Below are 27,862 nucleotides of genomic sequence, written 5' to 3'. Positions count from 1 at the left end.
TTCCTGTTTTGAAGTATATTGACTTGAAATCAAATGACAAATCAAGTAGCTGACACAAAAGGGTATATGTAAAGTGCAAATCGAAAAAGAAACGAAACAAAAGGCTTATGGGCTACATGGCTCACATAAAAAAAAAAATTTCCATTTTATTTCGAAATGAGGATGCTTGCATAGAAATATATATACATATATAAAAAGTAGCATCATAGTTGTAGTTCTCAAGAAGAATATTTTTTTTTACTCGTATCTCTCTATCATGAACTATGGCCTCCTTTTTGGGCCTTAGAATTGACCTGAGAATCGCCATATGAACAGTTTATTATTTACACTATTTGAGGATGCTTGCATGGTAGTCTCATAGGGTGCAGCATTGAATTTCCTTAAGAATTTGTTTTAACATCTGGTCAACTTGTCAGCTAACAAGTCAACTCTTTACGTTGACTCCTATTCACAATAAAAACTCAATATGTTGTTGTCAATACGTGTTCGTGCCACTAACTGCCATTTATTTGTCATCATACGATTTGACAAGTCGACATCATGACCTAACAAATTAGCATAATTATCTGACAAGTCGACTTCATGATCTCATAAGTTAACATAATTATATGACAAGATTACATAACGATCTGACAGTTAAACATAATTTTCTGACAAGATGACATAACGATCTGACATATTTATATAACTTATGACAAGTCGACATAAAGATTTGAAAATTTAACATGATTATCAGACAGAAAAAACAAAGCCATTGGTATGAAGAAAATTATCATTCTATTATAAGTCTCAGAAAATGACGTTGACTTGTCAGATGTTATGTCAACTTGTCAAATAATTAAAGTGAAATCGTATTAGTGTTGAATTTTGAACCCTTGACTACAAAAAAACTTTCTTAAAATAAAAGGTAAGACACATTTTGATATATTCTAATTTACAAAACAGAGAAATGGAGATTTTCAAAAAACTGGCTGATATAAAATCCACCCCGTAACTCCGCCTTTCAGATGTTGTATTATAGTCTTTGATAACCCAGCATTAGAACTTGGATATGTACTTACCCGGTCATTCGGAGATAAAGCATCGATGCTAAATTCCTTTTGAGTATCAAAGTTTGCTTTGCTTTTTTTTTTTGAGTGTTTTTTGGTTTTGTTTTAGGCTTCATTTCTTTGTTCTTTAATGATTTCTTAGTCAGCTTTTAGAGTAAAAGAATCATCAAATAGCTCGATTTTGGCCGTTTCCGTGCCTGACATATAACATTTTTTTTATATAACTGATAATATGTAAGTAAATAAATATAAATTAAAATAGATATATTTGCTCGGCAGTCAATCAAACGACGGTGTATCTACCAGCTGCTGAATGTCGCCATATCTATGTGTAATTCCTTGACGTCTACAGCTTACATTAAAGCAAAATAATGTATTCTTTGACAACGTTCTCAAATTAAAAAAAAAAATTACGTTGATTCTTGTATTCTTTCTGCAGAAAAAAAATCCAAACTTTTCACTATTTAATTTCATCGATAGTTTATGAGAATTATCATTATGCTTTTTAGAAAATAATATCGTGATCATGATTTGTCAATATATATATATACAACAAATATATATTAGCCTTTATTAGTCAATCCAAATGTCTGTCTCTCTAATCAACCATTATGCACAAAATCTTACTTCCACTTCATTACATTTTGGCTGTACATGCGCACCTGTTGCTTTGATGTTTCCCAAAACACCATCACCAGCTGCACATGTAACGTGCACAGACTTATGAGTATTGACTTCATGTGTCTCAACCTTGAGATGTGAAATACTTTGTGTCAGTAGATTTTTTTTAACCAAAATTGCAAGGCTGATCATATAACATAAGTAAGTTGTTTTGTTATTTGTTTTAAATGCATATAAATTCTTTGTAAATGAGGTACATTCCAAGAAATTTCAAAGTAACCAAAACAAGTTGATACTGTAAAAATGGACATTTACGCTAAAAGTTAAGTACGCGTTCTACTATGGTCATTTAATACGTGTAAGTATAGAATACACGGATGCGTGATTAACCACTTTCTAGTTTAGATTTTTTAACCATACGTCCGCAGTTTTCAGTTTTCCAGGTGCAAATAACCACGGCCATTTGGTTTGTAGAAATATATGTGCACAAAAGCTTTATTTTGTGATGAATATTTTTCTAAAACTGTCATCCACTTAAATAAAACCTGCTCAAAATTACGTCTTTCTCACTTAATGATTTGATAAAACTATTTGCGATAAATGCATGAAGTGATCATATTAATACAAACAATTCAATTTTCCACATCATACAACACATCTCTTAAAGTTTCATTAAATATACAAATATATCGAGTCTTTGAACACGTTAAAGTGTTTGAAGTCTTACTAGATATTCATTCTGTAATATGGTAATTTTCTTATATTTACAGAATTTTTTATTTAAATATTAATTTTAGTTATCTTTGCAGTCAACGACGATGTCGACCAGAACGGTTTTACGTTTAGTCATTCTGTCCGTCTTCCTGTTTCTGTGTTATCTATCATGTTGTGTTGACAAAAGTGAAGGTAAAATTCAAAGCAAAATATCTTGTCAAAAACTTTGAACTAAGTATCGAAATAATTATCTATCTAACCTTGATTTTTGTAGGTGCATACGTAAGTATGTTAATAATTATCACCCCCACCCCCCCCCCCCCCCCCCTCTAAAAAATGTTTTATGTTTTTGTTTTATTTCCTTAAATCCACTTGTTTGTGCTAAATAATCTTATATGTATGGAATACTGGAGTAAGCATAATAACTGTTCCTTTAATTATCCATCATATCTCTATCCTACAACATCATAAGTCTAAAGCTCACTTGATGTGGGTGTACAGACGTCAGAGACGGGTGCATGCCGGGATACGTGTAAGACGCGTTGGCGGATATGGCCGACGTCCGGTTCACAAACCCCACGTGACCCAGCGTCAGTGGCGGACCAGACGTAAGGTTTATAAAAGAGTGACGGTGAAGGTCTCAAGACAGCAAAGAAAGAAAGCAAGACAACAAAGGAAGAACAGGCCGTCCTCAACCTCCTCATCAAGACGTGTGGTGTATTCCAGGCGATACGGCCACAGGTGAGAGAGAGAGAGAGAAAGAGAGAGAGAGAGAGAGAGAGAGAGAGAGAGAGAGAGAGAGAGTTATATTTTTAAAATATTTGGATTTTTTCTTCACTTTATAGCAAACAGTTTATGGCCAAATTTATTAAGTGTAGAATTTTAAGGCAAATTTAACGGTTAATTTTTATACTACATAGCCTCCTTCAATTATGGACTTGGTCACGATTTTGGTTAAAAAAGATTTCTGTTTGTATTATTTTTAATGCTTTAGGAATACATCTTTATTGATCAAATCAAATATAAGAGCCATTCGTAGAGATATAAGCAAGATACAAGGTTCACAATATTTGTCATGTAAACAAGGCTCGTGCCCTGTTTTTGTTTACTAAGGTTCAATATACAATAAAGAAAATGATTTGTCTTCTTATTAACTTTAAGTAAAAGTAAATAGTTTTTAACGTTTAACGCGTTCTTTTTTGGTGTAAAATGGAATTTTCACTTCAATATTCAAAATGTAAACAAAAGCTTTGTTTTACATAGCAAAAGAATGTAAGCTCTAAAACTAGCATTTAACTCAATGAAGAAAACTATACCCTGTGTTGCCTATTAAAAATGCCTAACTGAAGCATTGTAAACAATAAAATCTAATCTAAAATCTGATAATTTTGACCAAAATCATGGTCATGCCCCTTTAAGAACAAAATCATTGAAACATAAGTACGATGCATGTTTTCAAGTCTACTGTAAATATTGCTTCATATACTAGAGTGTACTACAACCGTGCTGTCCAGCCGTTCCCGGGGAGCACCATCACCCACAGGACGGTCAACACTGGACCTGTACTACCCCCTATATACCTGCCGCCCATCCTACCCAATGGGTGCGGCGGAAGGTGCGGACGGAACGCTGTCTGTCTCGGGGGACACACCTGTGTGTGTCTTCCCACCTACAAGGGGAATCCCCTTACTGTTTGTCATCCAGGTGCGTAACAGTTATTGTTGTATCTATATCACAATTCATATTCAAAATCCTGAAAAAAATAGAACATATTTCATATTTTTAAAACTATAGAGAATTTGTATGACAGCCCTAGTCGATGCTGTTATATTGACCAAATCATGATTATTTTTTGCAAGCGTAAATTCCGATTCCGTATTGTGTATATTTTACTCCTTCAAGTTTACAACTTACATGTATATTTATTGAAATAACTGGTGCCAATATGTTGATTACTAAAGGAGGTGGACCGTGTGGAAACAGATGTGGAATCCGAGCTCGCTGTCTCACCGGAACCGGAAAATGTGTTTGCAATCCGGGATACTATGGAAACCCGTTGGTAGCTTGTTTCCCAGGTAAACGTGAAACCAAACTGAAGGTCAAACCTTTAAAAAAGGGGGTTTTGCATAGGCTGATTAAAAATAAATGAAAAAAAGTTTAAAGTACCTTTTGAAACTCGTTTTTAAGTCTGTAAACAAATGTAAGTGGTGTCACATTATGCTTTTTAAAAATATTTTTCTTATCTAAATGCTGTTTGCCTTCTGTCCCAGGGTACCGGTGCCGGCGCGGTTGTGGAGTTAATGCTGTTTGTGACAGAAGACAAGGTCTCTGTAAATGTCGTCCAGGCTACATCGGTAACCCTCACTACCAGTGTGTGTCCCGTAAGTCAACATGTCCTCTAGACAATCTCTTTTTCCTCTATTTTTGTTTCTGTCTCTGTCTCTGTCTCTGTCTCTCTCTGTCTCTCTCTCTCTCTCTCTCTCTCTCTCTCTGTCTCTCTCTCTCTCTCTCTCTCTGTCTCTCTCTCTCTCTCTCTGTCTCTCTCTCTCTCTCTCTCCACAAGGATCGTGATTGTTTAATGAATTTATAAAAGTTTTATAGTTTGTTTATATATGAAAACCTGTTCTTTTTTTCTTGTTATCATAAGCTCTTATTGTCTGAAGGCCAGTTTAGCTTATTGGTTCATTCATATCATAAGAAGGAATGGTGTGAAGTCAATGATTTGAAATTAGTTTTTTTTCATGAAGTGGCTGGATGTCGTGGCGGATGTGGGCCCAATGCTGTATGTAACAGAAAACGCCACGCATGCGTGTGTGTCAAAGGAACAGGACCTAATCCAGTCATAGGATGTAAACCACGTGGGTAGTTTTTAATTCTTATAAAGACATAGTTTTAAAACACAAAACATAATTGGATATCTCATGAATTTTGATTGCAAATCAAGAGATTTTTTTATCACAATCTCTCTATCCTAATTGTTTTTACCACGCTTTTTGTTAATTTTTGATTGACATTATAGTTTTACACGGCACAACACATTTGAAAGAGATGGCACCAATTTTAAGCACACAAATAGCTAAACAAACATACATTTAATGTTTGAACATATTCTAATGAATTTATAAAAAATATTTTATGAAAAGCGTTAGATAATTTACAATTATAACTCTATACTTTTCAACTGTACGATTTTATTACTCTTTGTATCTAGGTCATATATCCGACTTAATGCTACGTATTGTTTAATTATGACGTCACATGGCGAACAAATAGTGTCATATTACAAAAAATAGATGTCTTTAGTGACATTCTTTGCATATTGACCTGAACATGTGATAAAATGAACAAATGAACACACATTTTTCATCAATAAGCGTAGGTATTCTTATCCTCAAAATAGGAAATGGTTGTAAAAGGCATTGCGGGAAAAATGCCTTTTGCGACAAGAGGACATTTAAATGTCAATGTTATCGAGGGTTCCATGGCAACGCAAACAGTGCTTGCAATCCATGTACGTATACACATAATATGAAACAAAATTGAGAGTAATTAGTTTGTTTCAAAATTGCTAAAAAAAACCTGATGTAGACTATTGTATTATCTAGCTTTGATTAAATATGCGACAACATTCTGATATTTTGCTCATCTGTCTTTGTCTGATCATAGCTAATCAGTGTTTCTTTTTATTCAAGTGCCATGCGAAGGGCGTTGCGGAAAGAATGCTCTATGTAAGAACGGCGCATGCGTATGTACCACCGGATGTGCTGGTGATCCATACACCAGATGTTTCTATGTACAATGATACATATTTATTTGCTTTTACCTTAAAAAAAAAAGCTCATGACTTTATAAAAAAAAATTGTAACAATTTCTGCACAATAATGAGTTTTTTTGTTTTTTTTTTTATCAAATGTGTATGAAGTGTATATAAATACTTATTACAGGAAAACAATATTAAGAAACGTTTAACAAGTTGTCATAAGAATTACAAAGTGAGGCAACGTGTGTGCCTAGACCGGCCAATGTTTGTTCTACCATTGGCCCATTGTATTATAGGTTGACCAAATTTGGTACAAAAAATATATATAACTTTTCATGGTATGTTCCCCAGCATGTTAAGCAATAAATATCCTTATAAAAGAGCTTTGTATGAATATATAGCAGAATAATAAAATTTCAAAACAATTGAAAAATATGAACTGTTTTACTTAAGAATCGTTAATAGATAAAAATAAATTGTATCGAAAAATTTAAGAAAGACCTGCTGCTTTATTTGTTGATCAACCGGCCTTCTTGAAGATGTAAAAAAAATATTACGGTATACAGGGAAATATTTGACCCCGGTTTTTTTTCAACATCTTTCTTCACCCTCGGTTTAAGTGGGCAAATTTAAATCTTGGCGAATTCGGCGAAATAATATCTGTTTTAACACAGTCGCATCTGGGTGATTTCAAGATAGGGGGAAGCCGTTTTCAAGTACAGAGGGTCAAAAAGAACACGGAGCGAAAATAGCACTCTATGCAGTATCTTTAAACCATTTTGTCTTGTGAAATGCATTCAGAGAGTAAACTATGCGTTTTCAAATTTATCGAAAGTACTATATTCTTTGTATCTGTCAATATTTGCTACTTTTCGAAAAAAAAAATATTGAAAGCAATGCCCATCTCGCTTTATGACAAATGTTTCTGCTGTGCTTATTTCTACCTCCTTTTTTCTGGCTCTTATTTTGTATTTTCCATCTCAAAACTTTTTATGCTTTTTTTTTATATTAATTTTGACAATAAAAGGTATTGTTTTGTCATTTGTATTGTTTAATTATATGTCACGGTCTAAATATGGATGATTTATTTCATTTGCTGTGCAGTTCGCACCAATACCCATATACTATTCTATAAAAAAACCAAATAATAAACCGTAATTTCGGTAATTTTCCTAACGTTTCATTTAAGGTTATTCTTCTTCTCTTAATTTGATAATTTCTCTTCGAAGAAAGTTAAACACGCAGATACTAAAATGATTAGATTTGGCCTCATTTCTTTTTTATTGGTCTGTTGTCGCACTTTGAAAAATTACGCAAAAGGTTTCAAAGTGCGTTCATAATGGGACCATATAAACTCACTTTGAAAAAAAAATCAAAATGCGTTTCGATATCGTTGATAGTAACGCACTTTGAAAAGTAATAATTGTTCAGGGTTTAATCGAAAAAATAAATACTTTTTAGTACAAAAAATTAATGTTTTAATCTTGTTTAGCTAAATGAAATATATATACAAAAGAACCAAATGCATTCTCAGCTAACATGATAAACACTTTCACGATTGAAAATTTTCTTTCTTTCTTTGTGGATGAAGCAAATAGACTTCTTATCTGATACAATGGGCTATGCAAGAAACAAAAATGATTTTTTTATTGATAATTGAAATATCAATGTATACAATTTTTCAAAATGGCTTCCGTTGCATGTGCCTATAAACAAACATTATGTGAACAAAGAATACGTATATTATGTTTATCATAAACAATATGATTTTTTAGATCATCAGTGCAAGAGAAAAAAACCAAACCCTTATACTTAATTATTGCATATTAACTTTATGTTTGTCTATTTTTTGTTTATGTATTGAAGTGATTTATCAGACTATAATTTGAAAAGTGAATTTATGTTGAAACACCTTATTACATGCTATTGAAGAAATTATTGTTTGGACATCTCATTTTTACAATGCCACTTTACTTAATTTACAACAGAGCTTATTTCCGTTTATGTTCTCTAACGTTTACTCCAAGTTTCTGAATATCATATATTTTAAAAGGAAAAATGAGGGTATGCAACCTTTTTCCTTTAATCAAGTACATGATGTACTAGTAGTTGACCTGTGTCATTAATTCAATTCCAGAATTTGTGGTTTATACATATTTTATCAAAGTGAGTTAAGTATATCGATAACAAAAATGTCTTTGTATTTTCATAACGCACTAAAAAAAATCAATGTGGAATAACTTGGTCCCAAATTTAACGTACTTCAAACAAATACAAAATTGTGTGGGTTTTTTTTAATGTGCTTTGCCACATTAGTCTCTCAATTTGCCTATTAATGTTCAATCGTATCATTCAATTTTCATGTGATAAATGGCTTTGTTAACCGTAGAAACATTGCTTAAAATCTTTCACATTATAAAAACTACCAGAATGTTTTAATATATATATATATATATATATATATATATATATATATATATATATATATATATATATATATATATATATATATATATATATATATATATTCAAAAAATAATTAATGTATATACAAAGACTAAGTTCGCTTTTTTATTGATACTCATATGTGTACATGTATAGCAGTTCACGTCTTTGATCAGTACCCCTGGCTGCTACGGCTGCTTTTTCCTCCGAGATCCTCGGTCGCCCTCCTGTACCTCAATCCGTATTTCCTGTATCTCCTGTATTTCCTTTTCTTGTACCCGCTGCTTTTGCCTTTCCTGCTTTTTTTGCTACTTTTGCTGCTGCTAGATCCGCCCCTGCCTCTGTAGTTGTGGATGTGGACCACATGAATACGTGATAAACCGTGTGATACAGGGGCTGGATACAGCGGATGGATATTTCTGTAGATAATCGATTTGCTCTGCAAGAAATTTTTGTGTATCGTCGCTTTAAAAGTATTATGATTACGTTCTTGGTCAGAAATTTGAAACATACATGACATGTCATTTAGTTCGCTTTCGCGTAATAAAATATAGTGCTGGAAACGTTGCAGAGAAAAATTTTTTTAAGTCAACGAACTTAAATGATTTAATGATTATTTTCCATAAATACATACAAAATGTGTTTTGGAAGTTGGAACTTTTTATTTAATCTTAAAATTTGTATTTATTCAAAACGTGTGATGAAGTTTAAATCTGTGCTCATGCGCCGATAATAGACTAAGTGCTTTGAAGAAAACTGAACGTCGCATATTTCAAATGCTAATATATGGGGAAAATGTACACGAGTGTAAATATACAATTATTGCTGGGTTGTTTTATTTAGGTCAATACGATGATTTAGCTACCCGAGAAGTACAATATTTTACTTCGAGAGTAGCTTAATCAGTAGCTTAATAATATTGATAGAAAAAACAACAGCAATAATTGTATAATATTTCGTTTACACTCGTTACAAAACCTATACAGTGTTTAATTCAATGCACGATGTATTTATATCTAAATAGACTTCAACCAAATCATTTTATCAGGCGCATAGCATCAGGGAGCCCCCCCCCCCCCCCCCCCCCCCCCCACACACACACACACTTTTTTCTCGCAGCAAACATATTTTGTTTTTAAATTGACATATAAAAAATTGAAGGAACAGGAAGCTGCCGCACCACCATTTTCGGTAGAATGTTAGGATTTGAAATGAAAATAAGCAAATATTAAGAGTGATATTGAAAATTCAGTTCACCCCCACCGATTAGGAATATCATGATGTTGGGAATATTTTATCTGGTAGGTAAGATTTTGTTTTTGGAGTGTTAAGTATACTATATACTACGCAATCCCCCCCCCCCCCCCCCCCCCCCCGGGTAAACAGATTACGTAATTCATGATTTTGAGAATCAGCCTTTCTATTTTCCTTGTCAAGATTTCTGATGATTAGTCTAGCCCCATCCCCCTTGTTTGCTTTCTTTTCCCCCATCGTTCCTTACAACGAGCGACATGATTGATATAGCTTTAAACTGGCGGGGTATACTGTAAATTCCTAATTAAACGCGAGGAATTAATATCCGCGTAAAATCGCGAGAAGCCCGTCTCGCGAATTTTAAAATCTCGCTTTTAATTTTCAAACATATGTAAACAACATGAAACTATGCTAAAATTTCGACATTCGCGATTTTATGTTCTCGTGATTTGATGGAAAACCGTTGAATCGCGGAATTAAGTACTCGCTTAAAATAAGGAATCTACAGTAAATTGCTCACGATATCTAATTATACAAAAAATCACTATTGCATTGTGAAGGATAATGAAACGAAACATAATATAAAGAAAAAATACTAACAGGTCCAGGTACAGGTCCTCTAGTGTCTGCATATAAACCAATAGGAAATAAACATATAATGTTGGGTGAGAATAATAAGTTTTACATGTAAAATATCGCTATTATTGCCGTGCACCTCAAACAAAGTTGTTACAGATATCTATAATAAAAAAAACAGTAGATACAATTTTCAAATAATTCAGGGGATTTTTGTTTACTTTTGCCTAAGACAAAACATTTTGAAATTTTACTTTAATGATCCTGATTCAGTAACTTAAGCCCATATGGCCAAATCTTTAAGTAAATCAGATTCTTAAATTTTTTTTAATAAAACGACACAATTTTTGGGGAAAAAAAGCCTAAATCCTATTTAAAGATATAATTAATAAATCCTATCAATTAAAAAACAAATGAATACAAATGTTAAAACTCACACCCAGCCTGGACCAGTACTACTGACAGGCAAAGAACGGCAGCGATGGCGATGATTCTGAGATGCATAGTTACATTCAGAAGTCGTCTGCTGGTACTTTGGCCAGCCGCTGTATTTTATAGCACTATAAAAAATTAATCCCTCCCGGCTGACATCCCAGAAATATGCAGATCTTTCGATAATAATGTGTTATGTTGATATTATTATTCGCTAAGCCAACAATGAACATCATCTGTTTACACCTATTTAATCGGTCATTGGTATGCCTATGGTTTATAAAGCATTCTTTTAAAGCTCGAAAAGGCTTTTAGCATTGATTCATAACATTTTTAGCTCACCTGAGCTGAAAGCTCAAGTGAGCTATTCTGGTCACCTTTGTCTGTCGTCCGCCTGTCCGTACGTCCGTCCGTCCGTCCGTCCGTCTGTCTGTCTGTCTGTCTGTCCGTCTGTAAACTTTTCACATTTTGAACTTCTTCTCTAAAACCACTTAACCAAATTCAACCAAATTTGGCTCAAGGCATTCTTATGGAAAGATGAATATAAATTGCAGAAATGAAAGAAAAATTTTCATTGAAAACGGAGAAAACCTCAAAACTGTGAAGAAAGGGGGGGGGGGGTGCATTTAAAAAAATCTTCTTCTCAAGAACTACTGAGGCAAATTCAACGAAATTGAGCATGAATAATCTTTATGGGAAGGAAAATATAAATTGCAAAAATTATGGGCTAATTCTGTTTCAAATCTGAGTTATTACGAAAATAATAAGAAAGAAAAGGCGTGTTTCAAGCAATTTATAGCATCCATGAGTCTTGGTAAAATGGGTAGGCATGACCGGGCCAGGGCAAAACAAAAGATTAACAGTTATTAATCTGCCAATCTCATTCATCAATCAAGTGTGAGTAAAGTTATAAAATTCACGAGTTAACGCGAGGTAAACAACAGTCATTTAATTATAATGGAGAAGACAAATTAAAGTGTTGAATATTTTTAATTTGAGAAAATGAGCGCATTGAGGTGCAATTTTCTTCTTCACATATATACATGTAGGATTTTTTAGATAAAATACAATAACTATAAATTTTAAAATAATACAATAACTAGTAAGTAGTTGAGGAAGAAAATGTACCTATATGCTCTTATATATTTTGATCGCTTTATTAAGTGGGGGAGGGGGGCAGAACGAAAATACAGGGAATTAGAAGTTATATGACAGTGTACCCCTACCAAATATTTAGTTCTATATCTTGCGTAGGATTTTCTTAATCTGTGTAAAACAGTATTTCATGAAGGTACAATGTCAAAGATTACGTGTATGCAAAAATAAGTGTAAATTCGAATACTTTACAATATTCATTTTTTGTTATTCTACCGAGGGCCATATGGCACAATATCTTTTGAACGCCCATTGTTGCTCAGGTGAGCGATGTGGCCCCATATGCCTCTTGTTTATTTAGAATATACTTAATGGCTCTCGCTTGTTTAATTCACATATGTTGATTTATTCATAGTTGTCTCGATCATTTTTTATGCAAGCTGATTTTAGAATAGCGGTTGTTAAAGTGTAAAGGAATATATAAATTTACTAAAAGATGTAACTTTCTATCTTTGATGTGAACTTTTTAGATTTTGTCAGAATATATGTATGTGTAATAACCTTACACTATTTTTTCTTTATATCCCGCCTTGTGGAAACGCTTTGAACTATAATTTACACTAGGAGAAAGTACAAGTGCAATAAACCTTTAAACCTACATGTAATTGCAAATGAAATTAGATAACTAACCGTTTGACTATATGATAAGCACAGACGATTAGATTATATTCTTGTATATATGTTTTATACAGTCATACGAATGAATGAATTGGCGTGAATGATATTGAGCGCATTTACATCCCGAATAAATATATTTGTATTATAATTGTGTTTATCATATTGTAAATAGTTCGTCTCATAAAAAATGCATTCAGTATTCTAAAAAACTAATATTTATATTTGCTAAAGATACAGTGTTTCATGCATTCGTTTAGTATCACATTCTTTTTTTCAATAGAAATACTCCAGAAAAAATTGTTTTTCGTGAATGTCTGGATTATAAGGCCATATTGACAGAAAATTACAAAAAAGGGATAAAATAAGAAGAAAAAAAGAAAACTTCTTTAAATTCTTAACATCTCTTTGTACGTTTGAATTTGAAAATATTATTTTGATGACGGGCAGTGAGTTACAGGGGAAAACAAACTTTGAAACCCATACAGCTTAACAACACAAGAGAAAAAAAAGATTTATTTTTATTTTATTTTTTTATTTTTCAAGAGAATGTAACCAGTGACAAAACCTGATATATACACAAAATTGCATTGAAGGGAGATTTTTTTTCTTTGTCTACCTTGGCCGATCAAAATAACATTAAAGTCAAGGTCAAGCAAAACTTGCATATTAATGAGTTATCATATCTATTTGTTACGGAGGATGTAGAAAATGTATTTCTTGGATGTAATTTCTTGGAATTCTACTGCTATATCATGATTTTCAAAATAGAACCTTTCAGCCCCAATCAAGAAAAGGTAAATGACTTATAACCCCTATTGTACGAAATGTCTGTTTTCACCACTCCTTTAAAATCATAATATATAGACACTTAAAACATTAACCAATGTCGTAAGTTCACATAAAACCTTCAATCTATTCATATCGAAAGGAATCGACCTCCCCTTTCCAGCGTTACTTCTCCTTTAAATTATATGAATTTGACAAACAAATTGGAAAAGATCCCGTTTTTAAATGTGTGACCTTGTCTTTTGACCTTGACATTGGTTCTCTTAGAAGTGATGTGTTAGAAGAATAGTTATGCAATATATATCAGATTCATTTTTAATTAGGAACATTTTTTTTAATGTTCAACAAGGAATGAATTCCTATATGTATTTGACCTTTGATATTTCACCTTGAAATTAATTGGTTATTTTCAAAAATTAACTTCTAGAAACCAGTTGTGAAAAGTTTACAAAGTATGAGACTTTGAGCGCTCCGTCACTCAAGACCGCGTTTTTTACTACAACTTTGAATAAAAATTCAAGCTTCATAGAAATTATGTAGATATTGGCAAAACTTTATAAACTGTCATTACATCTGATTTTATATGCCTACAAAATTTGAAACGAGATTAATATTGAGGGATATTATCATCTCCAGCGGCATCAAACTACATGTATTATCCCGAGAAAAGAAATTTCATCACTTTGATATACATCAAATTCATGTTCAGTTTACAGAAAACAAATCTGTACTTGCATTATTATCAGCAACCTATAACAGTAGATCTCAATGTTCTAAGAAGGACAACTCTCATTTCTCAGATCCTTATTTTATCTGAATTTAGTTTACATTTTCTTTAAGTTCGTTTTTTACGACTGGGCTGATATACACGACAGACCTTTATTCATTTCCGACTTTCCTTTTTTTTTACCCACACAAGCAAAGAAATTGGTCGATTTCAGACCACATGCGATTCGAAACAACTGGATAATGTGCATCAGTCAAACCAACGGGGCTTCCATCATTTTTAGTTAGTCGCTTGCGACAAGAATTTGACCTGACGTGTTCACTTGTTAGTCAACGCTAGACAAAGGCTCCGAGATTATGATACCAGTGAATAGGAATCCAGTAAATTAAGTAATTAAGTTTTTGCTTAACAACTCAAAATCGGTAAGTATTTTGATATGGCTGTCGCTGGAAAAGATGTTAGTTGGGAATTTAAAAATGTCGTTACAATTTTTTTTGGTCTTGTTGTTGTTCTGTTGGTGTTTTGTGTAACATGGCTGTAAAAAACCTACATGTTCACATGTACCTGTTTTTATTTGGCAAGTTAACGTAAGTCTAGTGCGATATTATTACTTAACAGGTCCAAGATTTTATCGAGCAATGTAATATTTAACTTGTAACCCTTTGTTCGTTACATTTGGGAAACATAAAGAATAACCAAAGCCACACCATTATTTGATAAGGTTTCATATGCTTTTGAGTTTTTGTGAAACGCTTTGGAGAAATTCGGTATCCATAATGTGCACTGTGTGCATCGAGACTTCTAGATTAGAGCGTTTATATAATATGAACTATGCATACACAGATATACTGTGGAGTCATTTTAATTCGTGGTGGATCAATTTTCGTGGCATTCGTGGGTAGCCCTTGCCCACGAATTTATATCCTCAACGAAAAAAAAAATAGAAAGAGTATTCTTTTTTACTAAAAGACAAAACTGACGCACCCACGCAATTAAATCTCCACGAATAAGTAAAAAACCAACAATCCACAAAAATTGGCCCCCATGAGTTTAAATGATTCCACAGTATGTGTAGTAATTATAGAAATGCATAATTCTCAATGGTCAAACTCTTTAAACTTGAAGGTTTTTACCTTCTGTGCCATTTCTCGCCAAGCCTAATGATTTCTTTTTTTTAGCCAAACAAAATTCATTGCATAAATTCTAATATTCCTAAAAACCGAGTGTTTAACCAGCGATCTAAATACCCATCACTCATCATCAATCATTATCTTAATCTCACTTTACGCCTTTGAAATGAATTATACTAAATGTGTTAATATTATACATAAATGACAAAGCCGTTCTTAATAGAGCTTTGCGCCAAAGAAAAAAGGAGATCTTCCACACAAAAACGGACTCTAAAATAAATTGTTTTATTGCTGCACATTGCAAAGGAGTGACGACTCTTTTATTGTCAATATATGGCTGGATTTTATTTTTATCTTTTGAATGTATAAAAATAGCTTACGGTTACATGCAAATGAATTCTATATAAAACTTTGCTTATGTCGAGGTGAGGTTATATTTTGATTTCGGAGAGAGAGAGAGAGAGAGAGAGAGAGAGAGAGAGAGAGAGGGTTACATTTTTGTACAGTACATTGTAGTAGCAAAATTTAGAATTAACAGAGAGAACTTACCGAGACTAAGATATTTGCAATTACATTGAGCATGTCATGACTTCAAGAGGCAAAACTAATCAATATTTATATGCAACAAGGTGTTATAGGATGTCAATTCAATTCTAAAAAATCACCTCAATGAAAAAAAGAATCAAAGTTATCTAAACACTTAGTCAAAAAAATCAACCTACTTTCAATAAAATGTTCAAAGAGCGTAATTCTTTTAAATCGCATCATAAAAGTGCGCACACAATTGATTGTATTCAATATCGATAACCTTACCTTGACATCAACATTTTCGTTGTGTACCCTAAGCATTGAAGTACATGTGCAAGGGGTTGTTAGAAAAGTTCGCGGACAAAGTGAATTGCGGCAAAACGTAAGATGGCGTATGTTTATTAAAGACTATCAATTGAAAATAAGTATGCAAAAAAATCATATGAATTGAAATTTAAAATAAAATAAATGATACAGCGGTTATAACCTTGCATGAATTAGATTTATGGAGCCCCATTTCATTTTTCCATGATGTCAGGTGACGTCAAACAACTGAAAGTAAAGCCTGTAACACTTTTTCAAAGTAAACCTGAAGGTCCCTAAACGTTTAAGTCATTTAACCCATTTATAAAATGCACGTTCATACCATTATTTTTCAAGTTTTTGTATAATGTATTTTGTAGCATATCGTAGATCATTTAAGTCTAAAAATCTCTGTCCACGCAGTTTTGACCTTAGATTTTAGCGAAAAAAAGCGAAATCCATAGGTGCAAAATCAGACCTGTATGGGGGTCTGGTTGCTGAAAGAGCTCAACATACCAGTTCTTCTTTCTTTCAACGTCTGTGAGTCTAAGTGTAAACCTTTGTTAAAAGATAGCAGCATCTACAGTGTATGTAAGAGCCTTTTAATTTCATAAGAGATTTTCCTGCCTGCACACAAAATTAAATGAAGGCCCAGTGCTCCTAGATGTCCATTGATGTCAACGTTTTTGACTTCTTTTTTGAGCGTTGTTCGTACACATTTAAATAATTAAAATTAAGTAAGTGCGACATTCGTTTATAATATATTTCTTAGATGTGTTTTGACATAGATATGTAGCAAGAAGACATTATGATATTAATTCCTCAGATTCAGCCATTCCTTTTGAGTTTAAAAAACAGGTTAAATTTTGGAGACAGAGAGCAAAATTAATTAATTAAGTTAAATGAGTGGGGTTTTTTTAAGATTCAGGAAAGAAAATGGAAATCAAGTCAAATGACGATAGTTCTAACTTTCCACAATAATTTAATTTTCAGTGCTTTATTTTTTTACAATGAAAATTAGGTTAAACTTTGTATAATTGTGTGTTACTTTTCATTTCTAATGGTTATGATTGAAGACTATAATGCTCTTTAATAAGTTCTATTTTATCAATAATATTCGTGTTTTTTAAACACTTCGTTATGCAAATTTTTTCTTATGCTTTAACAAAATTATAGCACATTTAACATGGTATTAGACAATGGAGAAGGTAGACATGAGAGATCTAAGATGAGTTCCTACAGAAAAAATGAAATGCTGATCTCTCGATCTCTCGATCTCTCTTCCTCTCTCTTCGAATTTTAAAAATTGATCATTTGTATCATACCGTTGTATGATGAGGGAATAGAATTAATTTCAACTGAAACTTAATAATGCAAGTGTTCTATGCTAAAACATGTTCATTCTATTGAGTATAAAATATTGGTAGGAAAGTTATCACACTTATATGTTTTACTCTATATGTTTCAACATGAGCGTGTTTTGTTGCGTTGTATAGGATTTTAAAAGTCTTAATAATCTCTTTCTACTTTTACGGACCGTAATACAAAGAAAACTTATGAATTTAATATCAAACTTGATTAAGAATAAAAACAAAAGAAAACTAATAAATGGCAATTGGAATTTACGTTAACCGCATATAAATCCATGCTTAATTTACGTGTAAATTGTATAAAGGCTGTTTTACACGTGTAAATTGTATAAAGGCTGTTTTACACGTGTAAATTGTATAAAGGCTGTTTTACACGTGTAAATTGTATAAAGGCTTTTTTACACGTGTAAATTGTATAAAGGCTGTTTTACACGTGTAAATTGTATAAAGGCTGTTTTAGACGAATATCAAGTGGACTTCTACTTGGATTTCATGTGACATTAATATAAATATAATGTAAGACACACTTTCTTGTGTCATACTTTCTCGACACCTCAACTGTTACTCTGACTCACAGATAACAAAGCCTTAAATGAATTCTCGCAGCACTCGCCTTCCTCATCAGTCACCAATTCCATTTTCACCAGGTAGCAGGTTTTAAAAAAGTAACATTTTTTGCGGGTGTTTCTTTGTTGTAACACTGTGAATCATTGTAAAATAACACCCGTGAAAATGTGTTCAGAATGTTGTCTTTATTGTTGCTAAGTATGTAATAAATCCAAAGGTGCTCGAATGAAAGTTCACGAGACTCCACCGAGATTTGTCCAGTTCTTGTGGAAAGTGTTCGGATAATATTTTCAAAATACGTAAGTACTTGTCGTTTTTCATAGCATATCCTACTTGGGTTTATGTTAAAACATGAACATCTTTTAAGATGTATGTCTTTTCACCATCTAACGGTTATTTATATTAAACGATAATATTCAGAACAGAGTTATCGCTCGTTTTTAACCACGTGTAGAGTGGTTGAAAATATAGATAATGGGTTGCTTAATAAAATCATAGCCATGTTTGATGTTTGTGCTGTGCAATACCATTACGAATGACACAAATGGCGTTCCGTTGGGGAGAAAGTGGGGTTTGTATATTTTCAGGCTTAAGTGGATTTGATCATGCTAAAATTAAAAATGATAATCGTCCTATAACAGTAAAAGAATGTTTCCTTATTCTTTTTATAGAAATGACTGCCCCTTGAATTAGACATCAAAGCAAAAAAATGCATGTGGATTTTTTTTTTTACAAAAACTAAAGCATCGCATTTTAACTGTCGGTTTAAATGTCCTTGGACTATATCTTTAAAGGGTTTTTCCCATATATTTTTTTTTTATTCATAAAAGTACATTAATAACGACACGATCAAACAAATGATGACCTTTGCTCACTGAGTAAATATTTCAACAAACTGTTGTAAGAACTTATCGATATTAGTTTTGAACAGGTCTTAATTAATTTTGACATCTCATGCATTGAAAAAAACCCAAAAAACTTTTGTCGATTGGGGCTTTAAGAATTTCCAGCAACGAATGCGATTTGAATAATTGATTTTTTACTCAAAGGCGTGTGAATAGTCAAGAAATATCAAGGTATTTTCGGTGCAATGCTCAAAGATATTTTTATACGAAACTCTGCCAACTGTATACCAACGATAAACAGAATCGTAATCTATACTACTATAATACAATAATAGACTCGAATTTTTGGGCATCACTACCGAGAAATCGGAAGAGTACTGCTTTTTGTTATATATATATTTTAAACATCATTAGTATTTGAAGATTACCAATTTGTTTTTATTTTTTCTCAATCAAGGTTTGCTTAATCATAATAATCAACGAAAATTTCTTTTAAAAATCCGGAAATCATCTGGATTTTTTTAATTTTACAAACTAGCGCATGCGCAATACATTTATGCTAAATCACGGGAGGCTCTTTAGTTTATGTTTCCGCAATATTACATTTGCATGGACAAAATCTCACAGAAACGAAATTACAAATGCGTGTATATTTTCATTAAACATTTGTCATATACTAGTATTCTGTTCATAAAAGGGCATACGGGAGATATCTCTAACTCAAATCCCGAGAGTTCCCAATGTCAACATGGTATGTAAATTCGAAGCTAGTAAAAACGTTGGTGGAAAAGTGGTAAATTCTTCATTAATATAAATTAAATTAAAGGTATTTACAGCCTCAAAATAGTTTGCTTTGAATAATTTGACTGTTATTTTCAATATGGCTTCATTAATTTCTCCAAAATCGTTTCAAGTCTATTCTGCAATTTTTTGCTACATTACGTGCATATGGGAGGCATTTTAAATGTTGTGAAGGCCTGTTACGAGACACTGTTAGATTATTCTAACTAATCAGAGTGTAATGAAATTAATAACATTATTGCAGGCTTAAAGCTTGGTTATTGAAATGTAAACAATACGGTGTGTCGCTTTATTTATTTCGTAAATGTCCGATATCATATGCAATGTCAACCCGTGCACGCGCGGGTCAAAGTCTAGTAGAAACTCACTGCCGAAGCAGTGATCACAAATAGGTCTTTCATACGATTTTGAAATCTACCCAACCACAAAGAATACGTACAATGCTCAAACAAATTTTATCTAAAGCGCTTTCGCCCTACCGGGCTCTTCAGTTGATTTTTATTTATTTTAAATTGAAAGGTACAAAAAAATCATATGAACAATGTCAGTTCAAACCTCTTTCAATTTTAAAACAAAATACATATGTGCACTACTGTATCTGCTTTCGTGTCCAATAAGGGGACTGTTATTGAATTCTGGACAATTTTAAAGCCGTAAAATACGAGAAAAAGATTCTTAAAATCAATTATGACTTCATAATGGTTCAAGCTAAAAAAAAAGACACTCTTGAATCATTTAATAGATCTTGACCTTAACATGCCACAACAGAAAAAAAACATGGTAACTTAACAATCATTTTTAAACATGTCTATCATATCCGCTTTTGGCAAAATTTTGTTCCCTTCCATCTTATCTAGTTTCTGACAAACATTACATATCGCTTCTCGAAAAATCTCAGGTTCATCTAATGAATTGTATTTATCTTTTTCTTTCAGATATTTAATATATAAAATTTCACTTGATCCGATTTCTTTAAGCTTTTTTGCCAACGCCGCTGGAGAAGCATAATTCAATGTACTTAAAAAGGTTCCCTTAGGTAAATATTCACTTGCCTGGGGAGGACCATTTACAACCGGTATGATGCTAAGGTTGAAATCATTTTTATACAAGTTAAAAACCTTTTCTGTAGAGTAATCCTTACATATGTTATTCTCGAAGGAAAAATAAAATTTATATTCCCTAGCAAGATTCGTTAAACAATCATTCTTTAGCACAGTTCGAGTCCCACACTTTGTCTTACCACATGATCCAAACGTGTCAATCGGTATGTACTTCTGCAACTTTTCAATGTATATTTTACGACGAGATGGAACAGGGCAGTGACCAGACATCCAGACACCGAATTTTGTCTTTTGTCGAAAAATCTCAGAATAATTTCTTTCTAAACGTTTGTCCAGTCTAATGATTTTACCATACGGTCTTGGAACGTCAGCATTTCTTCGATAAGACATGATCCATTCAAATTGATTTTTCCAGGCGGTAGTTGGCCTCTGTGTATAAGCTTTGTTTTCCAGAGTATTAAACATCCATATCTGGAATTTACTCTTCAGGGGAGGAGAATCTGGTAGAGACGAATGTGTGAAGATCACAACACTACTGTTATTGATATCAGAGTTGTCTGTTGATATAACACAGTTTGATCTCACATGTTCACACTTTTTCATTTTAGAATACTTTACGTAGAGATTTAGATAAGACGGAATGTTATACCATAAAATTACCCACGTCTTATTATACAAAAAACCGTTTTTCACATTGGATAATGTGGCCTGTGTTTTAATAGCTGTATTTCTCTTGATTGTGGGTGCAATGAACATAATTGTTCTTTCTTCTAGGGTTTCGAGAACTCCAAAAATGAATATGCCAAGCACAGCAGAGAAACCAAGGACAAGGAAAATGTTCTTTATTGGTTCCATTTCGAAAGAATCTAAATGAAAATATTTTTGTGAATAACAGTTACTGTTCTTAAATTTGTTTGTGATCACATGCAAATCAAATATTGTAACTAACTAGATAACTAGTATTTCAACATAGGACTCTATGTTTCTAAAGCATCCATAAAACGATTCAGGTCGCAATTACTTACGGTTTCTAAAATCTCGAGGGGGAAAGTTTTGAAAAAGAAAGATTCATAAGAATTTTAGAATTTTAGTACCGGTATTTATTAAATAAAGTATTGTAGAGATGACATATATAAGGTTAGATATTGCATTATATTATATTAATTATATACATTGTACATTATTCATTCCATGTAAACTGACAAAAATGAAAAGAAATATCCATATATTTTACATTTTGATATTTTCCTATATATTTTTATTTGTGACTCTTATTTCAAAGGAGTTCATTATAGTCTGAAACTGGCCACAACCATCGAGCCCTTTAAATGTAAGATTTGCGGCTTGTCTTTTTTTGGGAATGGTATCAAGGTTACATACAATTCCGTTCACATACAAAAGTCGTTATTTTCTAATGAAATTCAAATGATTTTGCCGGACCTTTTTTTAAAAGTACTAAAAGTTAATGTTTATGATTTCAAATTTTTTTCATTTTTATGAATTGAAAATAATTTTGTTAAAATATTTACATTTTATATGTGACTATGAGGTATAATTGTGAAAAAAGTCACTATTTATATCATAATTCATTTTTTTGTCTTTATTTAACTATTCAAAAATAGAATGAAATGCAACAACTGTCTAAATTTTGTTAAAATTATGTAAACAAAATCATTTTATTTGAAATATTTTAAAGTCCACCGATTTTATGAATAACCTGTCTTAATATATATACGTGTTATCTATGTTTGATTTTATATCACTATTCAAAATCATGAAAATGATAAAATGCTTGTATTCTGTTGGTTTTTTTTTCTATGAAAGTAAAAAAAAAAACGAAATGAAAACCTGAAATCATTAATGTCAATTTATTGTTGCTGTCGTTGCTTAAATAAAGGGTAGTTTGTGCTACTTCACAATGAAAATCTGTGAGTTATCTCCATGTAGGCTGTAACTGCAATCCCTACCTTAGATATGAAATGATGTTTTCCCTTAACTTATACACACTTTAAAAATTAAAGGTTTAAAACGTAGTAAGATGATATTCAAAATACGTTCATATATTAACTTTGATTTTCAGTATTTAAATCGTCACGCAAAACAATCCATTTTTTCTGAATTCAATCTGTTTATGAAAAAAGGTGTTTAAATGCATTTTAGTTTAATACTAATATATATTTAGTGCCATTTATTATATGTATACTGATATAGCTTACCTTATGATCGTTTTAAAATGGAGTGTTCCAAATAAGTATCCTTGACACTCTCTTCGCAATAGCTTCAAAGCGTCTGGTTGAACGATATCACTGAACGATTTCATTGAACGATATCATTCCATAATAATATTTCATAGTACCTGCCTTCCTTATAGGACTACAACAGGGCTGCAGAAAATCAGAAATATAAAAAAAACCCAGTTTTGTAGGCAACTTTGTCGTTTTGTAACCAGCCGATCACATAAATAAAGACATAAATGATGGCACACATTAATGTATTATTAGAGCAAGCGTCTTATAGTCGGAGGAAAAGTTCATCTTGTTTGAACACTTTATTAAAGTAAAGAAATATAAAACGATGGCTAAAGGGAGCAATTATCCAAATGAAAACGTATTTAATAAAAAAAAATATATTGAATATTAAGTAAATTTGCTTGGTTTATAAACCATAAGTGACACCTAAATTTAACTGTTCTTGAAAAAAAGATTTGCTTTCAAAAAAAAATGTTTTGCACAATCCATTGAGAAAAGAGTCAACAAAATGATAACGTGAAACCGGATGGTCTTTGATTTTGATTGATGATGTCATGACCTTCGCAAATACCCATTGATATTTGACTGTTACTGCAATATCAACAAACAAACTTTGCTTGGACTTCATAATAATTCAAGGGCATACATTATGCATACTAGGACCTCTCAGCATATTAAAAGTACGCTGAACAGAAAAGTATTTGTTCTCAACAGAAAAGTATTTGTTCTCAAATATTTGTAATTTAAATTTTATGAAATCCAGTCTTTGAAATCTTCGTTGTCTTTTTGTCGGATGAAATAATTCGGTGGTGCAAATTTTTAGAATATATTAACTTTGCTCAATGAAGTATGTTTAAGATCTCATTTGAAATTAAAATGATCTCTTTCGAAATGAAAAATACTTTACATCTTCTTGTAAACATCGTATTGCAAGTCTAAAACAGCTTTTTTCCTATTTTGATGTTTCACATACATGATCAACATGTATACATGCATACAAAAATGCGAGCCTTACTATCATGAAATGCAAATTACACACGACTTTTGTACCAACTTACTGTTAAACACCATTAATTGTCATTTTAAGAAGTACGGTTTAATCTTAATAAATCATATCTTATAATTATTAACAATCAATGAATTATCATAGCACATTAACCCACCCACCACCTCTCCCATGTACCCCGGCAGAATGATTTGAAATATAAATGCTAACCGTGTCGATTCTTAATTATATATTTGTGTTTTGAAAAAAGTTTGATAAATATTCATTTTAAAAATATATATAACTTTTTTTTTACAACTAGAATTCGTTTTGACAATGTCTTCTGGGTCTATTACCCACATTAAATCACACAGACCTGGCATTGAACAAGATGCTATGCATAGAATATACACATTTTATGTACATAATAGTATGTGTCTTTGGAGAGTTTCATGTTGGCTCTCTGGCCATTGTTCATTGATTGCAATATTTTGAAATTATTTTATTCTAAATCAAATACCAAACAGTACCAATGTAAAAAAAATACAATTTGTTTTTATATTTATTGAATGTAATACATGGTATATAATGAATGTAATTAATTATGTAACCGGTATTAAAATCGAGCTATATAGTGAGTGCAAAGGTGTGTTTAAAAGTAAGATTTAACAATACCCTCTTTTTCTCATGGTGATTAGAGCAATGGTATTATAACTTCAAGCTTAAAATTTACAGATATACAGTTTGTTTTGGAAGATAAAAATGATTTCCATGGTAAAAAAAAATGTACAATTCTATTAATTTTTGCCATTCTTTAAAAATATACTTTAAAGTGTCGTTTCACATTGCTGTTGACGATATATACAAAAAAAAAAAAAAAAGACAGTCATACAATCTTGTGTTCGTGACTTTTGTTAATTTTGCCGTATATGCATTTGTTTTCTTCCCATGAAGTTTTATGAATCTATCAATTATATTGTTCCTGAAAGGAAAATCTGAAAAGAAGAATTCAAAGATGTGTTCCTTTTAAGATCAGACGACCGTATTTTTAAAAAAATGCTCATTATTTTTCGATTTTTAACGGCCTGATAGTTAAATTATTATTATTCATAATCATTTTTAAAATGATTAAAATTTTAAAAATATATATATTTAGCTCACCTGAGCTGAAAGCTCAAGTGAGCTATTCTGATCACATTTTGTCCGTCGACCGTCTGTCTGTCCGTCTGTACGTCTGTAAACTTTTTACATTTTGAACTTCTTCTCTAAAACCGCTTATCCAATTTCAACCAAATTTGGCACAAAGCATCCTTATGGGAGGGCAAATATAAATTGCAGAAATAAAAGTCCGATCTGTATTCAAAGCGGAGAAAACCTTGAAACTGTAAAAAAAAGGGGGTGCATTTTTTAGATCTTCTTCTCAAGAAGTACCGAGTCCAATTCAACGTAGTTTAGCATAAATTATCCTTATGAGAAGGAAAATATAAATTGCAAAAATTAAGTGCTAATTCTGTTTCAAATCTGAGTTATTACGAAAATAATAATAAAGGAAAGGCGTGTTTCAATCAGTTTAATAGCTTCGGGTTCGGCAGACGGTAAAATGGGTAGGCAAGACTTGGCCTGAGCAAAACAAAAGATTGGCAGTTATTAATCTGCCAATTTCATTAAAATTTCAGGATATTTGATGGACCAGTATATTTGTATTCGCTGTAAATATTGCTGCAAAATAATGCGTATTTGAATTGACGATTGCCGATCTGCCCCGGCTTTTATTTTGCCACGGCCCGGGTTTGCATACCCATTTTACCAAGACTCGTATTCCATACTTCTAAAACGAGGTTCTTTGTTTAAAGCAACCATGACATTATACGAAAAAGGGTCGATCTGACTATGATGAATTTGCTTGTTGTGCAACAGTTCGAGTATGAGGGGAAATTTTTGAAACATGCAAAATATATTGATGAGGCTAAATATTTCAATGCGTTGACAGTTTTCTCACATGACGTTGGTGTTAGCCTGTTCTGATTTTCGTTTCGTTTTCATTATTTATGCTTTGTAACCTGGAAACTATCGTCTGTATTTCGTGATTTATACGTATGAAATCAAACAGAGACTTCGGTAAATCAAACAGTTAACTGTTTACATGCGCAAATTAAGCAAAATCTGATGTATCAAAAAAGTACTTAAATACAATTTATTCTATGGGTAATTCGGCATTATCTTTTGCGTAATGGAAGATTAATGAAATAGGTTTTGTTGAGATGCTCGGCATTTTCTCGAGTTCATTCAGTTTAAATAGAGTTTGATATCGCTGACGGAAATATGCAGGTATATACATGTATATATATAATTCATGTCGGAAAAATAAATTGTGTTCTTTATTTGTTATTGTGCATGTTTCTTTTGTTTAATTATTTACATTTATTTCGAATTATAAGCAAGATACAGAAATTTGCTCACAATTCTATGTTTGCACACAAATCTTAAAAACTAAAGATTAAAAAAGTAAAAAATTGTTCAATATTTATTAAGAAAATTTTCAAAGTCTGTTCTTCCATAAACCAACTTTAACAACTAATTGTATTGTAAACCTAACCTTTTTTCGTCATTATTACCCCTACTGTAAATGTGATCCTTGACTGTGTTTGTGTTCATTGGTATAAACTGATTTTGAACCTCAAATACCATTGAAATGGTCTTGAGTGAATAAAAGAATTGAAAATCTTAGGCCATTCTTTTTTTTTCCATTTTAAATGCTGAATAGGAAATACCAAGTTAAAAATCTTAAGCTGAATGTAATAAACTCATGTGAACAAAATATGACTCAAACCTAGGCGAACTGTGAGCTCTGTATCTTGCTCATAATTCTACGATTGACGCTGAAATTTTGAACATTAGAAATTTTATATGAATTAGAGTATGTTAAATACTTGTACGAAAAAAATAAAAGAATGATATTCTTTAAATACCTACTCTCTGGGGCCCCCTCGTAATAAAAATAATAATGTGAAATCTACATCAATTTTGATAGCTTTTCAGACACGAGTAAATAAAAACGACATCTTTAAAACAGTTTCCATAGTTCTGACACTTTTCTGTTGCGGGGATAAAATAATTATCGCTATTCCTTAGAAAATATCACAGCGGAAAATTATCCTGGTTTGTACGCGAAGTAAATAACAGTCATTTAATTATAATGGAGAAGACAAATACAATTTTTGAATGTTTTTAATTTGAGGAATTGAGCACATTGAGGTACAATTTTCTTCTTCACATCTATACATATAGGATTTTTTAAATAAAAAACAATAACTATTATATATATATATATTTTAAATACAATAACTAGTAAGTAGTTGATGAAAAAAATGTACCTATATGCTCTCATATATTTTGATTGCTTTACAAAGTTGGGGGGGGGGGGCAGAACGAAAATACAGGGAATTGGAAGTTAACAACTTAACAGTGTACCCCTACCAAATGTTTAGTTTTATATCTTGCGTAGGATTTTCCTATTCTGGTAAAAAATAGTATTTCATGAAGGTTCAATGTCAAAGATTAAGTGTATGCAAAAATAAGTGTAAAATTCGAATTCTTTACAATATTTATTTTTTGTTATTCTACCGATGGACCATATGGCACAGTATCTTTCGAACGCCCATTGTTGCTCAGGTAAGCGATGTGGCCCATGGGCCTCTTGTTTATATTAGTATTATAAGTGTATTTGAAATTAGATTATATAGGAAAGTGCATAGTCTAGCATCTTGCACAAGCGCCTGGTAACGTTCCCTAGAGAAAGCTTGTCAAAATAGTGGTAAATCAATTTAAAAAATCCTGGATCAAGTTGTATACGTGTCGTCTGACCTTGAGGCGGAATACCTTATTT

General features: G+C 32.0%; 3 protein-coding genes across 3 annotated transcripts; 1 reads left to right on the top strand and 2 right to left on the bottom strand.

The window, feature by feature from the left end:
* The first annotated feature begins 1,728 nt into the window (after window positions 1-1,728).
* LOC128172938 (multiple epidermal growth factor-like domains protein 11) lies at window positions 1,729-6,579 on the top strand. The gene is made up of 10 exons (XM_052838673.1): window positions 1,729-1,871; window positions 2,468-2,576; window positions 2,659-2,666; window positions 2,857-3,125; window positions 3,874-4,088; window positions 4,346-4,459; window positions 4,655-4,765; window positions 5,132-5,242; window positions 5,785-5,895; window positions 6,077-6,579. Exons 2-10 carry the CDS (start codon window positions 2,489-2,491, stop codon window positions 6,184-6,186), a joined length of 1,137 nt encoding a protein of 378 aa, XP_052694633.1. The 5' UTR covers window positions 1,729-1,871; window positions 2,468-2,488; the 3' UTR covers window positions 6,187-6,579.
* Window positions 6,580-8,701: 2,122 nt separating this feature from the next.
* LOC128173269 (uncharacterized) lies at window positions 8,702-10,990 on the bottom strand. The gene is made up of 3 exons (XM_052838988.1): window positions 10,857-10,990; window positions 10,444-10,469; window positions 8,702-9,028 (listed from the first exon to the last, which is right to left on the bottom strand). The coding sequence occupies exons 1-3, from the start codon at window positions 10,921-10,923 to the stop codon at window positions 8,762-8,764; spliced, it is 360 nt and encodes a 119-aa protein (XP_052694948.1). The 5' UTR covers window positions 10,924-10,990; the 3' UTR covers window positions 8,702-8,761.
* Window positions 10,991-20,252: 9,262 nt separating this feature from the next.
* Window positions 20,253-23,158, bottom strand: LOC128173484 (glycoprotein 3-alpha-L-fucosyltransferase A-like). The gene is made up of 2 exons (XM_052839185.1): window positions 22,959-23,158; window positions 20,253-21,608 (listed from the first exon to the last, which is right to left on the bottom strand). The coding sequence occupies exon 2, from the start codon at window positions 21,595-21,597 to the stop codon at window positions 20,467-20,469; it is 1,131 nt and encodes a 376-aa protein (XP_052695145.1). The 5' UTR covers window positions 21,598-21,608; window positions 22,959-23,158; the 3' UTR covers window positions 20,253-20,466.
* Window positions 23,159-27,862: the final 4,704 nt, after the last annotated feature.

The sequence above is a fragment of the Crassostrea angulata genome, chromosome 2 (assembly GCF_025612915.1).
Source record: "Crassostrea angulata isolate pt1a10 chromosome 2, ASM2561291v2, whole genome shotgun sequence".
In the NCBI taxonomy this organism is placed as follows: domain Eukaryota; kingdom Metazoa; phylum Mollusca; class Bivalvia; order Ostreida; family Ostreidae; genus Magallana; species Magallana angulata.
This window is presented reverse-complemented; position numbering and strand designations above follow the sequence as displayed.

Bases quoted from the DNA above. Each gene is read 5' to 3' on its own strand.
- LOC128173269 (XM_052838988.1), bottom strand. From the start codon at position 10,923: ATGCATCTCAGAATCATCGCCATCGCTGCCGTTCTTTGCCTGTCAGTA. The intron at 10,470-10,856 runs GTGAGTTTTAAC...GTTTATATGCAG, and splicing joins AGTACTGGTCCAGGCTGGGT to ACACTAGAGGACCTGTACCT. The intron at 9,029-10,443 runs GTTAGTATTTTT...AATTTCTTGCAG, and splicing joins GAGGACCTGTACCTGGACCT to AGCAAATCGATTATCTACAG.
- LOC128173484 (XM_052839185.1), bottom strand. From the start codon at position 21,597: ATGGAACCAATAAAGAACATTTTCCTTGTCCTTGGTTTCTCTGCTGTG.
- LOC128172938 (XM_052838673.1), top strand. From the start codon at position 2,489: ATGTCGACCAGAACGGTTTTACGTTTAGTCATTCTGTCCGTCTTCCTG. The intron at 3,126-3,873 runs GTGAGAGAGAGA...TTCATATACTAG, and splicing joins TCCAGGCGATACGGCCACAG to AGTGTACTACAACCGTGCTG. The intron at 5,243-5,784 runs GTGGGTAGTTTT...TCCTCAAAATAG, and splicing joins AGTCATAGGATGTAAACCAC to GAAATGGTTGTAAAAGGCAT.